The 15,347-nt window shown below is 39.7% G+C and overlaps 4 protein-coding genes across 5 annotated transcripts; 2 read left to right on the plus strand and 2 right to left on the minus strand.

The window, feature by feature from the left end:
- Positions 1-4,204: 4,204 nt before the first annotated feature.
- On the plus strand, positions 4,205-4,947 carry LOC120426250 (DNA-directed RNA polymerase I subunit RPA12). Its single transcript, XM_039590988.2, has 3 exons — positions 4,205-4,423; positions 4,489-4,729; positions 4,792-4,947. Exons 1-3 carry the CDS (start codon positions 4,303-4,305, stop codon positions 4,814-4,816), a joined length of 387 nt encoding a protein of 128 aa, XP_039446922.1. The 5' UTR covers positions 4,205-4,302; the 3' UTR covers positions 4,817-4,947.
- A 741-nt stretch (positions 4,948-5,688) lies between these two features.
- On the minus strand, positions 5,689-7,401 carry LOC120426246 (DNA-directed RNA polymerase III subunit RPC3). Its single transcript, XM_039590984.2, has 2 exons — positions 7,140-7,401; positions 5,689-7,089 (listed from the first exon to the last, which is right to left on the minus strand). Exons 1-2 carry the CDS (start codon positions 7,284-7,286, stop codon positions 5,713-5,715), a joined length of 1,524 nt encoding a protein of 507 aa, XP_039446918.1. The 5' UTR covers positions 7,287-7,401; the 3' UTR covers positions 5,689-5,712.
- Positions 7,402-7,432: 31 nt separating this feature from the next.
- LOC120426249 (TBC1 domain family member 7) lies at positions 7,433-8,928 on the plus strand. The gene is made up of 3 exons (XM_039590987.2): positions 7,433-7,724; positions 8,076-8,665; positions 8,723-8,928. Exons 1-3 carry the CDS (start codon positions 7,538-7,540, stop codon positions 8,828-8,830), a joined length of 885 nt encoding a protein of 294 aa, XP_039446921.1. The 5' UTR covers positions 7,433-7,537; the 3' UTR covers positions 8,831-8,928.
- LOC120426247 (GDP-fucose transporter 1) lies at positions 8,888-15,281 on the minus strand. 2 transcript variants are annotated; one of them, XM_039590986.2, is made up of 3 exons: positions 15,152-15,281; positions 9,979-10,110; positions 8,888-9,867 (listed from the first exon to the last, which is right to left on the minus strand). In XM_039590986.2, the coding sequence occupies exons 2-3, from the start codon at positions 10,056-10,058 to the stop codon at positions 8,940-8,942; spliced, it is 1,008 nt and encodes a 335-aa protein (XP_039446920.1). In that variant the 5' UTR covers positions 10,059-10,110; positions 15,152-15,281; the 3' UTR covers positions 8,888-8,939. The 2 variants fall into 2 exon arrangements, with proteins under 2 accessions (XP_039446920.1, XP_052562153.1); XM_052706193.1 differs by lacking the exon at positions 15,152-15,281 and adding an exon at positions 10,202-10,220.
- Between the last annotated feature and the right edge of the window lie 66 nt (positions 15,282-15,347).

Consider the following 15,347-nt stretch of genomic DNA (forward strand, 5'->3'; position numbering starts at 1 on the left):
GCATTTTTCGCAAATAAAAACGTTGAAAACCTCAATTTTTAAATTACGATATCTCTGGAACCACAAGCCGTATATCGTCGAGCCAGGATTAATTTAACCCTCTACTGCCCTAATTATTTTTTTTCATTTCGAACAACTTTTGTTCTACGAAAAACATTACTTCTCTTGTGTTATGTTTTTCTTGTTTGTATTTTAATTTGCATTTATCATGTTTAGTTTATGTTTGGTTTTGGTAGTATTTGGCTTATTCTACCACCTCCTATCATTACCTTTTGTCTATGTAGTTTTTTCATGTTTTTACAGTCATTTTTTAATTTTTTTTGCATGTTTTTCAAATGTTTTGCTATAGAGATTTCAAACATTTGGGTACTTTTCGGGTGAGGCCGTTCCAAATATTTTTTGATGTTTATGTCCCTCGACTCTGATCAAAGTCGAGGGGGAGGGGGGGGGAGGGGGTGCAAAAAAATAAAAATAGTTAAAAATTGAAATTACAGGCCACGGTGTCAACATTTGAATGAAAAAAGTGTTTTAAAATGCATCATACACCTGTCCAGTTGTTTTGCAATCATTGATTTCCAAAAGTTCAAAATATTTTTAAACGAGTCCAAACATGTTAAATATTATTATCAATGCAGAAAAGGGAATTTTAGATTGTTCTCAGTTGATTAAACTTCTATTTCCATTGAAATTTTGATATTTTTTTGAAAAAAATATTTTTTTGCCCCCTGATTTTTCGGACCAATTTTGAAGGAGGGGGGGGGGGGGTAATTTTTGGCCAAACACATCTTAAGATGTCCCCTGCACAACCCTTTCAACAGAATTTAGTTTCATTGAGAAGAACCTGAGAAATGATAAAATCCGCAAAAAATCACTTTAACCCAATCTCACCTCCACTGACGGTTCGTTTACAGATGCTGATAAAACAACACGTTTTAATTTTCATAAATAAGGTTTTGTTATAGATTTATTACTGTAAAAAATCATTTCAAAAAACAATTATGATGTTTCATGTACAATAAACAATAGTATTGAATCATTGTAAATGCTTACATTTTAATCAACTTTGGTACTTTTAACATAGCAACAGTTATTTTTCTACATTTTTTCAATTTTATACTCATGATTAGGATAAGTGAAATTTCACGATTTCGCGGACAGCGTGAAATCCGCGAAATTTGTTTTTTTTCCGTGAAATCCAGTGAAATTCTATGTTTGTGTGAAAATGTAACGATTTTTTTCAAAATCATTTATCAAACTCTAAAAGGAATAGAAATAATCTTATGAACTACTGTAGAATTAAGCGAGTGAATACCCTGGTTTAATTACCAATATAGGGTGAGTGATTTTTGACGATTTCGTGGACGGCGTGAAGTTCGTGAAATTTATCAATTTACTTAAATAATTTTTTTTTTAAATAACAACTTAATAAATATTTAAATTTTATTAGATTTCAATTAAAAAGCTTGAATATATATGTAAGCCAAGTTGATATGAACCATTTGATGAAATGTTCAGATTGTTGAGTCTTTTTAGAAACTAACTAAATTTAGTAATATTTTTATTAGCTATATTAAAATTTTTACTGCTATTTTATTTTAAAGGTATAGTGTTGAAAGAAATTAAATCAATTAAGCTTTGTTTTATTCAAAATAAAATGAAGAGTATTTTTTATCTTTTGAATCACATTTTAAAAACATATAAAAAATGTTCTTGGCCTGTTTAATTTTAACAATATTTATTTAATTGGGTGGATGATTCCTCCTTTTTTGTTTTCTTTTCTCATTTGCAATAAAAATTTCGATATTGTTAAAAATTATATTATAATTGCAAATTGTTAAAAAGTGAGCTAAAACCCTTAAAAAATATGTTTAATGGGCTAAATGTCGCAGAAAATTCAATTTATTTTACTCATTTTGACTGGACAAGATTGTTAAATCTTGCTTTGATATGAAATTCAATAAAATGTAAAATGATATAACAGAAGCAAATTAGCGAAAACATTTTAGCATTATTAGTCGAATATTAAAAAGCAGTTTTGTTTCAAAATATATATAGAGCCCATCCATAAACCGGGAGGATTTTTTTGAAAATTATGAGATTTTTTTTTGTGTCGCATTCAAATTTAGTGTAAATTTTTTTTTAGTTATTAAAAATAATACATAATGAACTTGATAATGAAGCATAAAAAGTTGTTTCTGTGATTTAAACATAGGATTTTCAGAGTTATTTTAACATTTTTCAAGTTCCGCGAAATTTGCGTGAAATTTGGTGTTTTGAAATTGAGGTCCCCGTGAAATTTGCAATTTTCGAGCGTGAAAAATCACTAAGCCTACACTGCCGTTCTACGCATAATTGTCCCATGTCAGTTTTGGACGATTTTGACTTTATGACATTTTTAAGTTTAGTCTGATGTGTACTTTAAGAAAAACACATAAAATCTGGTACTTTGTTCGGAAACTCATTAAAAACAACACCAAGTCTGTTTGTCCCATCGTTGAACTTCTACACATAATTGTCCCACCAAGTATTTTCTTACACGGAATCATGAGTTTTACTAAGCATTATGTCTTGTTTACCTGTTGTATAGCAAGAGAATCACAAATAAGGATGATAAACTGCTAACTGGGGCGATTAGGGACACATAGGGCGAATAGGAACCCACGGGACAATTATGCGTAGAAACACAGAAATCGGTCGAAAAATTTCAATCGCGTTTTTCTCAGTTGCACTTTTTTGAACATGGGACAATTATGCGTAGAACGGCAGTACATGATTGAAAAACAAAAATGCAATTGGGTCCTAAAGTGAAGTTTAAATTTGTGATGTTATTGTGCACAACGATAATGCTTATCTTTTTGAGTACAATGACCCTTTGTTCGACCGCAAAGGATTTAAAATGATTTTTTAATTCATTTTTTTTAATTAACTTCGCGGCCTTCTTGACAGAAAAGGTCCTACTTGACAGCTCGTTCCAAGTGGACTATAGTTGATCCATGGCTGATGGCTGATTTCAGATGTCGAATTCAAAACACTTATGTTAAACACGAAAAGGATAGTTAAACATTATTTTGAATGATGCTGAACATGCCAAATAAAATATTTGTAGACAAATTACCGCTCAAAATTGAAGTTTCATTGAGTTTTTCATCGAAACACCTTCTGAGGGTCCACTATAGGAAAGGGGTCCACTAATGAATAACTCATAACTTTTGGTTTTAGGTAAAAAGGAAAACATACAAATCTTCTTGAGGAACCAGAAATCAATCAAAATTTCGTTAAATACCAAATTTACTGTGAATACAAAGAGACGAGTTGTTCCTTTTAATTGGGTACTAAACTGCCCGTGATCGCATAAATGTCCCATATGCATTTTCATCGATTTCGAGTTATTGATGCCGTTTGATTCAAAATTGTGTGCTCTTTCAAAAGAGCCTATAACATCCAGTACTTTGTTCTAGAAATCAGGAGGAAATCCAGTTTTTTCGCGAAAACTTAACACGTAGCCTTATGTATGGGACAAACTTCAAATGCGTTTTTCTCAGCTTGCTGTTTTTGCATATGGGACATTTATGCGAACATGGGCAGTAAAGCCCTATGTCAATTTTTATGTACAACGGTAAAAAACACGATTAAAAACCATTTCTGATCACTTTTTTTTTTTTTCATTTTAATGCAATTTTTTTTTTGACAAGACAACATTTTTTCAATGGATCAACTATGGTCCCCTTGGAACGAGCTGTCAAGTAGGAGCTTTTCTGTCAAGAAGGACCACGAGGTTAATTTTTCAAAATTGATTTAAAAATCCATTTTAAACTCTTTGTGGTCATTGTACTCAGAAAAATAAGCTTTATCGCTGTAAACAATAATATCAGCAATCTAAGCTTCATTTTAGGACCCGATTCCGCTATATATTTTTAATATCTTGACAGATACGTATTTCGTCTACTACTTGCAGACTTCATCAGTGTTCTGTTCTCGACTGTCGACTGACTACCATGGTTGGGTTTTCAGTGTACACGCAAAACGGACATTAGGTATAAATTCCTAACACGCAAAGGAATGAGTAAAAGTTTGCCCAACAATGTTAATATTGAATTTGTGTGTAGAGTCTGCCACTCATTTCTGAGAGACCAGGAACTCAATTTGCCCCCCTCCTATTTCGCAAAACACGTGCGGCTATGGATGAGTACTGTCAAAGTTGAGTTCGCATTGTTTACAGTTTTCATTTTAAAACGTGCACCGTGATTCTGGCGTTGAATCTTTCAACGCTGAATTTCTTTTAAAATTATAGAAAAATTTCCAATGGATTTCAACTCTTCCATCACCCCGGGCTTCTGTCCTGATTGCGGTTCCATTCTGCCCCTCTTGCGGATGTCGGGCAACGTGACCTGCTACAACTGCCACAACAGCTACAGCGAAGCAGGTGAGCTAACCCCCAGCATGGATACATAAAATTGTCCTAAACCGTACTTGAACTTCTTTCGCCAGTGTTCGGCACCATGGAGGTCGAGTACACGGTTCACTTCAACTCGTACGAGAACAAAAAGTCCGACCGGGCGCGCCAGGGCAAGCGGAGGAAGGCTGGCGGCGGCGACGACGACGAGGCCGAGGGTCCGATCGTTTCCCGCAAGTGTCCCAAGTGCGGCAACGACAAAATGTCGTACGCGACGCTGCAGCTGCGGTCGGCTGACGAGGGCCAGACGGTGTTTTTCACCTGCACCAAGTGCAAGTGAGTTGATGGGATTGGGCTGTTGAGGATTTTTGTGAATCAATGGCTTTTGTTTTTTTTAGGTTCAAGGAGTCGGAGAATTCGTAATTGGATGTGTTCCTGTCGGGGTTTTTACGTGTACGGTTATTAAATAAGATTATTCACCTGTAATTCGCTTTATTTTTGGTCGTTTATCCACAAAACAAAACGTCATTCACTCTGGCGAAAAATTTCCCTAACACCGACGTAAGAATCAAATATCACTTGCAACGGCATTCCTCTTTACAACGTCTCCATATTTTGCTTATTGGTTTTGTTTATTTTCACTGCATACATAGCCTCGCTTAGATTATTTTATTGATTTGATTGTAAGGTTTCTCTACCGTAACCACCAATAATGTTCCAAATTTATCTCTTTATCATATACTTCTTGTGCTTCAAATACTGTATGTTATTAAGAGCATGGCTTTTTAAATTGACGAGCAAGCCAAGTGTCCTTTCCTAGTTGAAACAAGTTTTTTTAAGCAACAATTTGTCAAATTTTGGAAGTTTCCAACCGGAATAGTTCAGTAATGCTTATTCTTTAATAGAAGTGATGTGATGCTAAAGAAAAACAAGACCTACTGGGTCGGTGGTTTGCAGTAAAAGCGACAGAGTTGTATTGCTCACTTGAGCTTATCGACTTCATAATAAGTATGACGGCTTCGTCGACTTAAAGTTGACAAAACAATTCTTCTAAATAATTCGAATCGATTTGAGTTCAGTTAAAAGAAACTGTAGTTTCGAACACTCTAAATAAGATCTTGATGGTTGACAGACGACAAAAGTTCTCTGATGACAGCTTGAGAAGTTTTGGAAAAAAAAAATCCATTTAATTGTCGCAACACCATCTATGGAATTCAACATTAAAGCCCGTGATTGGGAAGTTCTAGTTTTGAATAGATCCATCGGCCTTCTCAAACAAGTAACATCTTTCCCGCTAACAGCACAAAATAAAAACAATTTTATTTTCTCTGATACTGCTGGTACAGTTTGAGCAGGAAAATGGTCTCGTCAATGCCAATCTCCGCGCTGTACAGACTCTTGACGCGGATCTTAACCTTGAGCAAAATTTCCTTCTCCGGTGGCGTCAACGTTTCCTGGATCTCCGCGATGTAGTCCTCCGACTCGCCCCGCTCCTTCATCGCTTCCACGATGCTGTCCAGCCGTTGGCTCTTCTCGATCAGCCGCTTGTTTACGGTCTTATCGTGGGTAGACCGGGTGATGGAATTGTACAGGGATTTGTAGCAGATTTCCAGGAGCATCGACACAATTTGCATCTGGTTGACGTAGAAGAGGAAGAACGATTTGGGCGCACCGGCGTTGCCTCCGCCGGGTTTGCGGAACGCTTGGATTTGGAGGAAGTTCTCCTCGAGCAGCTTGTAGGTGAGCTGCTTGGCTTCCTTCGCCGGGATCATCGCCTCCTTCTGGATGTTCTCCTGTTCGATGTACTTTTTCAGCCGGATGACACGGAAGATGCGGGCCGCCTTCGAGCCGTACTTTTCCGTGATGATGTTTTCGATGCAGTGCCAGGTGAGCTGCTCGAAGATCGTCTTCATGTTGACCGTGTACTGGCCGCCGCCCATGTCGCCGAATTTGCCCAGGTAGTTGAGCGATTCGATGACGGCCACGTACTGGTCCAGGAACTTGATGAGCTCGAGGTTGTCGGACTTTTTCTCGCACAGCTGTTTGAGCTCGGCCATCGAGATCGGGTTGGAGACCTTTTCCCAGGGCTTCGTCTTGGTGTACATGAGCTGCAGCAGGTGTTTGAAGCATTCCGCTGCGGTTGGATCGATCAGCCGCTCGACCGAGCTGATCATGATCGTATCACGAAAGTCGAGGTGGAACTTTTCTAGATTGATCAGCCAGTGGATGCCCTCGTCCGGTGCTTTCGTGGTTTTCTTCTCCTGCAGATCGAGCAACTTCCGAAGGTCCAATTCCGGCATTTGGAACAACTTCGGGTCCTCGTACTCCAACGCCAACAGATCGGTGTTCTGATCTACGGGTTTCGGTTCCGGCGCTCGGATGAAGAAGTTCTTCGCCACCAAGTCGGAAAACTTTTCCCTGAACTTGGTAATTGTGTCCTTGCCCTTGGCATCCGAGATTGCTGTAGCCTTTAGGATGATGTACGAAGCGGTTTGACATCCTGCACGGAGCAACTCCTCGGTCAGAATGGCCGATTCGTGACCGTACTTGGTTTGAATAAGGTGCACGTACCGCGGGTAGCGCAGAATCATCAGGACCTTTTCGTACTCCAGGATGTACTCGGTGGCCGTTCCGGCCTTGTTCGGCTGATGTCGTGCCAAGGAGAATTTAAGCAAAATCGCAATTGCTTTGCAGACCTACGAAAATTGAGTTTAGATTTGAAACCACATAAACTTGAACCAAATACCTCCGATTTCGTCAGCTCACAGCTCTTCACGATCATCGGCAGCGTTTTGGCCACGCCAGAAAACAGATCGTCCGCCACCATGCGGACCACATCACCGAAATGCTGCTGGATAATGCAGGAGCACAGCTTCCCCAGCTGGATCGACATCGTTTCCTAAATTAATTCACACAATTCTTCACAAATTCACTGAAATCAGCTGAAAATTTCCTGAAAACGATAAACACGTTGTCGCTCACCGGTTTTGTTTACGTTTACGACTTTTGACGTTTCTCTAAGCCGGGTTGAGTGCGACACTCAATTGAGTTCCCCAAATCCGAGAGAGTGAGTGGCCAAGTCAGCTGTCAGTGGTTTTGTTTTGAGCGCTGTAAACTAAAGCAAAACCGCTTTCACACACAAGAATGGACGACAAGCGCAACTTCCGATCGACGTACTACGAAAAAGTGGGCTGCCGTGGCGTCGAGGAGCGCAAATCGCTGGAGATTTTGCTCAAGGACAAACCGCTGAACGTGCTGAAGCTGAAGCAGTTTTGCATCCTGTTTACCGTGCCCAACATCCACCGGAATGTTCTGTGGAACTTTTTGCTCGGTGAGATCTCCAACCGATCCAGCAGTAGTTGAATCTCAAATCATAACTCTGTACCCGAATGCGCAAGGTCGAGCTTTGTGCGATCTTTATGCCTTTGTTTCCAGCCAATACATTGACACATCGATTTTGCAATTTGCTCGGACAAGACAGGGCAAGAAATCATCTCATTTTTCTTCAAATTCCTCACGTTTCCTCTGTTTTGCAACGGTTGGCTCCGGACAAAACATCCCCGAAGAGGTAACGAGAGGAATCTGGCAATCCTGCAAACTGTCTTGCTCCCGAGACCGTTTCCCTAGTCAATGTGCAATGCTTTACTGGAAGAGTGTAGCATAAAGTCATTTTACCTTCCAGGCGTTACCCCGGCCTACACCGACTCGCGCCAGTACGTGATGCAGCAACGCATAGCCGTGTACGACGATCTACTACGCGCCCTGCAGGTCATGGGCACGATCGACGACAAAACGCCCAAGAACCGGGTGCTGTACGCGATGTGGCTGCTGGAAACGAAGCAGCTCTGTCTGGGATTCGATCTCCAGCAAGAGTGTTCCTTCGTGAACATCACCGAAGTGCTGCTGCAGGTGTTCGAGAACGACATCGAGATCTATTGGATGGCGAAGGGGTTCCACGTGCTCAGTGAAGAAATTCGTGAGGAAATGGGCATGCTGCTCGATCTTACGGAAACCATCCTGGAAAAGGAGGACAACGGGATCTATATTCACCTCAAGCAGTGCGACATCCTGCCAGGTTTACCACTGGTCAAGTGGTACAGTTCGTTCTTTTCGGGCGTGCTGTCGGAACTCGCCCTGATTCGGATTTGGGACAAGATCTGCGGTCGGTCGAACAAGATTGTAATTTTTGTCTTCATCGAGATTATGCGCACGCTGCGAAGGCGCGTTCTGCGCTGCATGGATCTGAAATCACTGCTGGAGTGTATCGATAGTGTGAGTGGTTCAACGTTAGTTGTTTTAGTCACAAAGGCTCAAGAATTTCTTCCGCAGATTAAGGACGAACAGGAAACGGCCGACATGATCGTGAACAAGGCAATCGAGCTGTGGCAGCAGAACAAGGGCCACAAGGAGTACAACATACCGAAGCCGCTCAACTGAGATCGGCCTCAGCTGGGACGAAGTTTCTCAGAATAAAAAATAATCTAGTTTGTTAAGTATATTATACTGAATATATTAAAGTTAATCAATTCGTAAAACTAATCCTTCACTAAACCTTTTGATTGTTCATTTGCTCCCGATGTCGCTGGTCCATCTCGAGTTGCTTGACGCGAGTGTAGAGCGCACTGCCGACAAGCACAACAACGTTCGAAGTCCACCACAGCAGAGATTTAGCCTCGTTGTACCACGAAGTCGCGATCACAGTCTGGGCACAAGCCTTGGCCGTACCGGAAATGTTGTGCGTCAACGGAGAGGTCACCTTGATCTGCAGCGCCGTAACGTACCCAATTGCGAACCCACAGAAACCGCCCACGGTCATTACGGCCCAGAACCACGGTTCGCCGAGGTTTTTGTAGTTTAATACAACCGAAAGTTCACCGTTGATCAGCATTAGCGGGATAAAGATAATCGCCGAGTAGACGTTGTTGTAATAGCTCAATAGCCAAACTTCCTGGTTCACGTGCTGAAGTGTCCTCTTCGTGTAGATAGAGTACAACGATAAGCTTAAAGATCCAAGAACTCCAAAGATCGTCCCAATCAACGAAAATGAATCCGTCAAACTTTCCTGATCTACTCCGATCCAAAACCCAGCAACAATCAGCAAACAGCAACCGACCGCCTGGCCACTTGTTTTCTGGCCCAAAAGCAGATAGGTCAGGACCACGTTAAACACCGTGGTCAACGAACGGCCCACGTAGTAAAATGCCACGCCGACATACTTCAAGCAAAGATTATTCGTGGCGATCATTGCCGTGAACAGTATCGACAGCGGAATTACCTTCAGGAAGGTTTCCTTGTCCAGTGGGTTCCCGGAGGGGACCGTTACGAACCGGGGGTACCGTTTGCTTAACGAACTCATCACGAAGCATATGCTGGACGATACCAGCACTTGGAACCATGTTACGAAGAGGGGTGCGTCCAGATTAAGCCCGCTTAGAAGTGCCTTGTTGACGAAGACGGTTAGGATTGAGATGGTCCTGAAAAGAAGAGTTTGAACAAAATTCAGATTAGATAAAAACTAACTTCCCTCTAGAAATCCTTATCTAAACTAGTTCAATTACCATTGATAAGAGCTTCTAATGACTTACCAGTAAGCAGCTACGACTGTTAATATTCGTAGATATTTCGAAAGTAGGTTCTCCTTCTCAGTTTGAAGTGGTTGGTACATCGTTCCAGCTTGAATTCACGTCTTCTATTTTGTATTTTATATTTTAAAATCACTGCAATTAAAAATAATATAAAACATTTCTTGACTTTTTTTTGATAAGGTCCTATAAACAAATGTAAACATTGAGTGTATCCCTTTCACACCTTATGTCAAAGTCCATCGGAGTAAGCGGGATACACTCAATGTTTACATTTGTTTATAGGACCTTATCAAAAAAAAGTCAAGATTTAATGTCGACACCCCACATCAGTCCTCGGCAAGAAAACAGCAAAAATCGTTTTTGTTTACCTTTCACAGATGACGTTTGCTGTTATCTGTTTTGTTTTTGAAGCGATTTCAGGCCTAAGTAACTCAGAGAGTGAGTGTACCATTAGGGTGGAATCGAAAATTGATTTTTTCAGCAACCCAACCAACCTTCCATAATTTGGGAGCGATTGGTTAAGCCCACGATTGGCGCAAAGCGAATGAGATTTGTATAGAAATTACTATGGGGAATCATGTGTTTTCACATTTTTCATTTTACAAAATTTATTTTTTTATTATTTTATGAAACTAACCGTAGAAATATAGCCCTGGATTTCATTAACAACTCTGCTTCTAACAAAAGTTACAGTGCGTTCAAGAGAGACATTTCGAAATACTCGGTAAAAATCATACTTTTTGCCAACCCTGCCAAGTAAAGCGGAATCTTTTAAAAACTATAATATATTTGAGGATTTGGGGTGCAACTTAACTAAATAATGTCTTCTGAACATTTCTTCACATCGATTTTAAGTAAGGATCATCACAATATAAATACAATCATGTCTGTTTTGTATTTGATGGTTCATTTGGCAATGTTGGCAGAATATTCAGGTCTCACTGATCATTTCAATACACTACTTTTGAAAACTCTGTACCTTATTTATAATGCACTTTAGCACCAAACTTTCTTCGGGAGAGTTGTTAAGGACATCCAGGGTTACACTTCTACGCTGTTGGTCTCATAAAATAATAAAACATGAATTTTGTAAATTCAAAAATGTGAAAATGCGAGTTTCCCCATAGTAATTTCCATACAAATTTCATTCGCTTTGCCGGCTTAACCAATCGCTCCCAAATTTTGGGAAGTTGTTTGGGACCCTAAAAGGAACTCGAAAAATGTGTTGCTGATTGGATTTTTATCACTTTTTAATTTTCCCATACATATACGTCGTCAACATCACCAGTGTGTCCATGTAGGTTCCTTTTCAATGAGTCAAAAAGATTGAAGACCTGACAACTCTATCAAAAATTTTGAATACTCTATCAAAAATTGTGAGAACTTAAGTGTAAATTAAATAACTTTTGAGGCCGAATATTGTACTCATTGAAAAGGTCTTTTGATTACGCATCTAACGATGGGTTGCATGATTGACAACATTTTCATTGAAATATCTGAGATCCGACTTCAAAAAAGTGTATAATGAACACTTAAGTGCTCATAACATTTGATAGGGTGGTCAGATCTTCAATCTTTTAGGCGCGTTGGAAAGGTCTTTTGATTACTTATCTTACATCGGGTTGCATGATAGATCCGGACAACGCTTTCACCAAAATATCTGAGATCCGGCCTCAAAAAAGTGTATAAATAACACTTAAGTGCTTATAACTTTTGATAGGGTTGTCAGATTTTCAATGTTTTGGACTCGTTAGAAAGGTCTTTTAAATACCTTTCTAAAAATATATAACACGACGGGTTTCCATACAAAACCACCCTTTTTACAATCTTCCGGACTTTAGTCAAAATAGTTTTTTTAGCATAACTTTTGAAGTACTTAACTAAACTTTACAATTTTCAATAGCGACTTATGGGACCCCAAGACGGATCGAATGAGACCAAAACAGACAAAATTAGTTGAGGCAGTGTCGAGATAATCCAGTGCACATTTTAGGAAGTTCATTTTTTGAGTGATTTTATAGCTTTTCCTCAGTGAGGTGAGGAAGGCAAAAATTCGATGTCGCGATGTCCGGATCTGAAAAAAGACCTTACCGATGAGTTCAAAATCGGACACTAGGGCAAGGCAGTATTTCATTTTCGACATTCATGTCCCTAGCCTACACTGAAAGAATCCAACATAGTAATATCAAGTGTTATTTCACGTGAGTGTCCCAAAAAATCAACACGATAAATTCACATGCTTTTCCTTTGACCCACACATATTTTTCATGTCAAATTGATGTGAAAATCATTCGAAATCAGCTGATCGTTAGCGAAAAACCTTTCATCTTTTTTCGCATGATGTTCACTTTAGATTCAAATGAATTTCACTTAGATTTGCCCCATATAACAATTCCTTTGATTTTGACGTGAAAAACACGTTAGATTGAAATGTTTTGGTTTTTGAATGTGGTAGGCGAGAATTTTTCATAAGTAAGATGGCCACAAACGGTGGTGGAGCAGAAATTGCTCTTTGGATTTAAAAGTGGTTTTAACGATAGTTTTTGCGAAAAAAAAACATTGATAATTGTTTTATTTGAATAAAAAGGGACTCCCTGCGTGTAATTTCTAGGTGAGTAAAAACAAGATAAAAGAAGTGCTTTTAAATGTTAATACAGATTGATTATTTTTTTGTTCCAGAAGAATAGATTCCGGCCAGAGGACGTGCTCTAAATCCGGAGTTTTGTTGCAAACGATCTGAAAAACTTCCTTATAGTGCATCGGAACTTCAGCTGAGCAGATTCGTCACCTAAACTCCAGCCGAGCGGTGCTTCTCGAGATTCAACATGGACATCAATTGCAGCGGATTTAACGCGGACACATTTGGTCCCCATTCTTTGACTATTTTGTGTTTGTGAAGAAAAATTGATGCGCTTAAGTGATTTTTGTGTAATTTCCATATTTTAAAATGCAAAAATGAAGAAAAAATAAAGATTTATTTTTAACTAAAACTGTGCGATTAATAAATAAAACTTGAAGAAAATTCCACCCTTTTTACCCCTCTGAATACCAATGGAAAACCATTTGATTGGCACTACAAAGTCATTTAACATTCATGTGCAAAGCATTACAAATTCATGTGCGTCATCCCGTGAAGTTAAGTAAGTAAAAAAAGTAAATCTTTCCCTGTTCCTGAGGGGAAGAGTATCGGGGCCGGCATTTACAAAGCGGATTCAGTGACAGTTCATTAATCAACTTAATGTTAACATGTTAAGGTTAATGTTAACATTCCATAGGTTGTCTTCCTAAGGTGTCTTGATAAGGTCCAGTTTGTGACGATACACTACCTTCCCTTCACTAAGCAATCGATTCCAGAAGGGAAAAGATCACCAGTTGTGTTGGTCCGAGCCGGGATTTGAACCCCGATCTACCGCTTACGAGGCGGAAGCGTTACCACTGGGCTACGTGGCTCGGTCCTGTCACGAGAAGTTAACGTGTTTTGCATTTGACTTTACCGTGATCCACGATTAATATTTTCGAAGTGATTTTCACATGAAATTTACATGCAATGTCGTATGGGGCAGATTCACGTGTGAAACACTTGATATTACTGTGGACCTTTCTTTCAGTGTAGTCACGACGGGCTCGTTGATGTCTATCACTCAAAAAACCTTTCACCACAGAGTTGCATGAAAATTCCGGTGGCAACCAATTTTCGATTGAAAACAACGTTTTGCATGAGTCATGCAAATGTCACATTACATTCATGTCACCTCTGCTCGATTTTCACGCAGCTTACACTCACACAGCAAAATACTACGTGAATTTCATGCCTGAAAATTTCGAGGCGTGGTGTGCAAGTCAGATGATTTTGGTTTGCATTAAATTCATGTCACATTCGCAAGTAAAGTGGTATGGAAAATATTCACTTACCATTTCATGCAACATTGTGGTGAAAAGTGACGACGATGAGCCACGCGATGAGCAGAGTTGAAAGGTTGCGTGATTTTCCTGTCTGAAAATTTTTAGCCAGGCCTGCAAGTCTGAGGACAATCAGTCTGCTGGTGATCCTCAACAGCTAAACATTCAGTCGGGCACGGAATCAAAGTTTCAGTTTTTTTTCTGTTGCTGTGGGTTTCAAGAACCAGAGCAATTGTTCATTCTGCAGTCTTTCCCTTTTTTGAAGATTCATTTGTAAGTATTTTCCGCACCATTGTTGCTTTCTTTTTTTAAATAATTTTCTGTGTTCTTTTTTTCTAGGCATCGGATTCAGAAAATCCAGCGCGATTGTCGGTGCCCTATCGTGGCCAATTGTAGTTTGCCGGATGTGCACAAAGTACAGCGGGATCGGCCATCAAGGTAGCCAAGGAATCATGAATCAAAAAAGGCCGAGGAGAAGGAGACGAATGTGTCGCCGCGAATGGCAGAAGGTAAAGGTAACGAAACTGCCCTTCAAGACTTCCCCGGAAGCCGCAGGCGCGCCGGAATCGTAGACAATTCGCCTGTGATGAGGAACTTGCTGATGTCGGAGAAAAATATTGTGTGTTATTGAACTTTTTTGCTGTGTGATGTGCGTTCATGAAAATTCCCAAATTTTGTAAATAAAAGGTTAAATACACAACTCCATGTTTTCATTCTTCAAAAATCACCAACAGCAAAAAAAAAATGAAGGAATGAATGAAACCCCCCCACCCCAAACCGCCGTTTCCCACTAAAAAATCATGTGATGGTCACATTCTTGGAAAGTAGGGGCTGCGTGAAAGGGCTGCAACTATGACGTGAAATTCTTGTGATGTTACTTTTGACTGTATTGGTGTGTTGGAAATGGATAAAACCAAGACTCCTGAGGTTCACGTAGATTTCGCATGAACATCCATATGGAAAATAATCACTTAGATTTTCATGCAGCATTGTGGTGAACATTATTTTGAGTGAATATTCGTCGAAGAATTCAGGAGCAACATTTGAAAGGGGCGGTACGACATTGCTCTTACGGCCTTTCATTACACGCGTTGGGACGAAAGGCCGTAAGAGCAATGTCGTATCGCCTTTCAATTGTTGCTCCAGATGTGCTCTTGACGCTGTTTTCAGCCTGTAATGGTAGTTCATGAATAAATCTTTTTTCTTTACACTAGGAATGATTCATCAACTTTATAATTTAGTTTGAAATGCATTCTTAAATATTTTTACGTACCTTCAATCAAGCATTTGTTGATAAACGCTCACCATAGATTCCAGTTCAACAGATGGCAAACTGATCCAGTTTCGTTGATTTCGTTTTCATCTCAAACTCGGCTCGGGCACTCGCGTCTGACATTCGAAACTTTTACAACACAAACACGCGTATGTGTGTGTGTGTGTGTGTGCGAACTTACTTCTTCCCGGCATCA

Source organism: Culex pipiens, chromosome 1 (genome assembly GCF_016801865.2).
Source record: "Culex pipiens pallens isolate TS chromosome 1, TS_CPP_V2, whole genome shotgun sequence".
Classification (NCBI taxonomy): Eukaryota; Metazoa; Arthropoda; class Insecta; order Diptera; family Culicidae; genus Culex; species Culex pipiens.

Bases quoted from the DNA above. Each gene is read 5' to 3' on its own strand.
- LOC120426250 (XM_039590988.2), top strand. From the start codon at position 4,303: ATGGATTTCAACTCTTCCATCACCCCGGGCTTCTGTCCTGATTGCGGT. The intron at 4,424-4,488 runs GTGAGCTAACCC...TTCTTTCGCCAG, and splicing joins CAACAGCTACAGCGAAGCAG to TGTTCGGCACCATGGAGGTC. The intron at 4,730-4,791 runs GTGAGTTGATGG...TGTTTTTTTTAG, and splicing joins TTCACCTGCACCAAGTGCAA to GTTCAAGGAGTCGGAGAATT.
- LOC120426246 (XM_039590984.2), bottom strand. From the start codon at position 7,286: ATGTCGATCCAGCTGGGGAAGCTGTGCTCCTGCATTATCCAGCAGCAT. The intron at 7,090-7,139 runs GTATTTGGTTCA...CAATTTTCGTAG, and splicing joins GTGAGCTGACGAAATCGGAG to GTCTGCAAAGCAATTGCGAT.
- LOC120426249 (XM_039590987.2), top strand. From the start codon at position 7,538: ATGGACGACAAGCGCAACTTCCGATCGACGTACTACGAAAAAGTGGGC. The intron at 7,725-8,075 runs GTGAGATCTCCA...TTTACCTTCCAG, and splicing joins TCTGTGGAACTTTTTGCTCG to GCGTTACCCCGGCCTACACC. The intron at 8,666-8,722 runs GTGAGTGGTTCA...TTTCTTCCGCAG, and splicing joins TGCTGGAGTGTATCGATAGT to ATTAAGGACGAACAGGAAAC.
- LOC120426247 (XM_039590986.2), bottom strand. From the start codon at position 10,058: ATGTACCAACCACTTCAAACTGAGAAGGAGAACCTACTTTCGAAATAT. The intron at 9,868-9,978 runs GTAAGTCATTAG...TCTTCTTTTCAG, and splicing joins ACAGTCGTAGCTGCTTACTG to GACCATCTCAATCCTAACCG.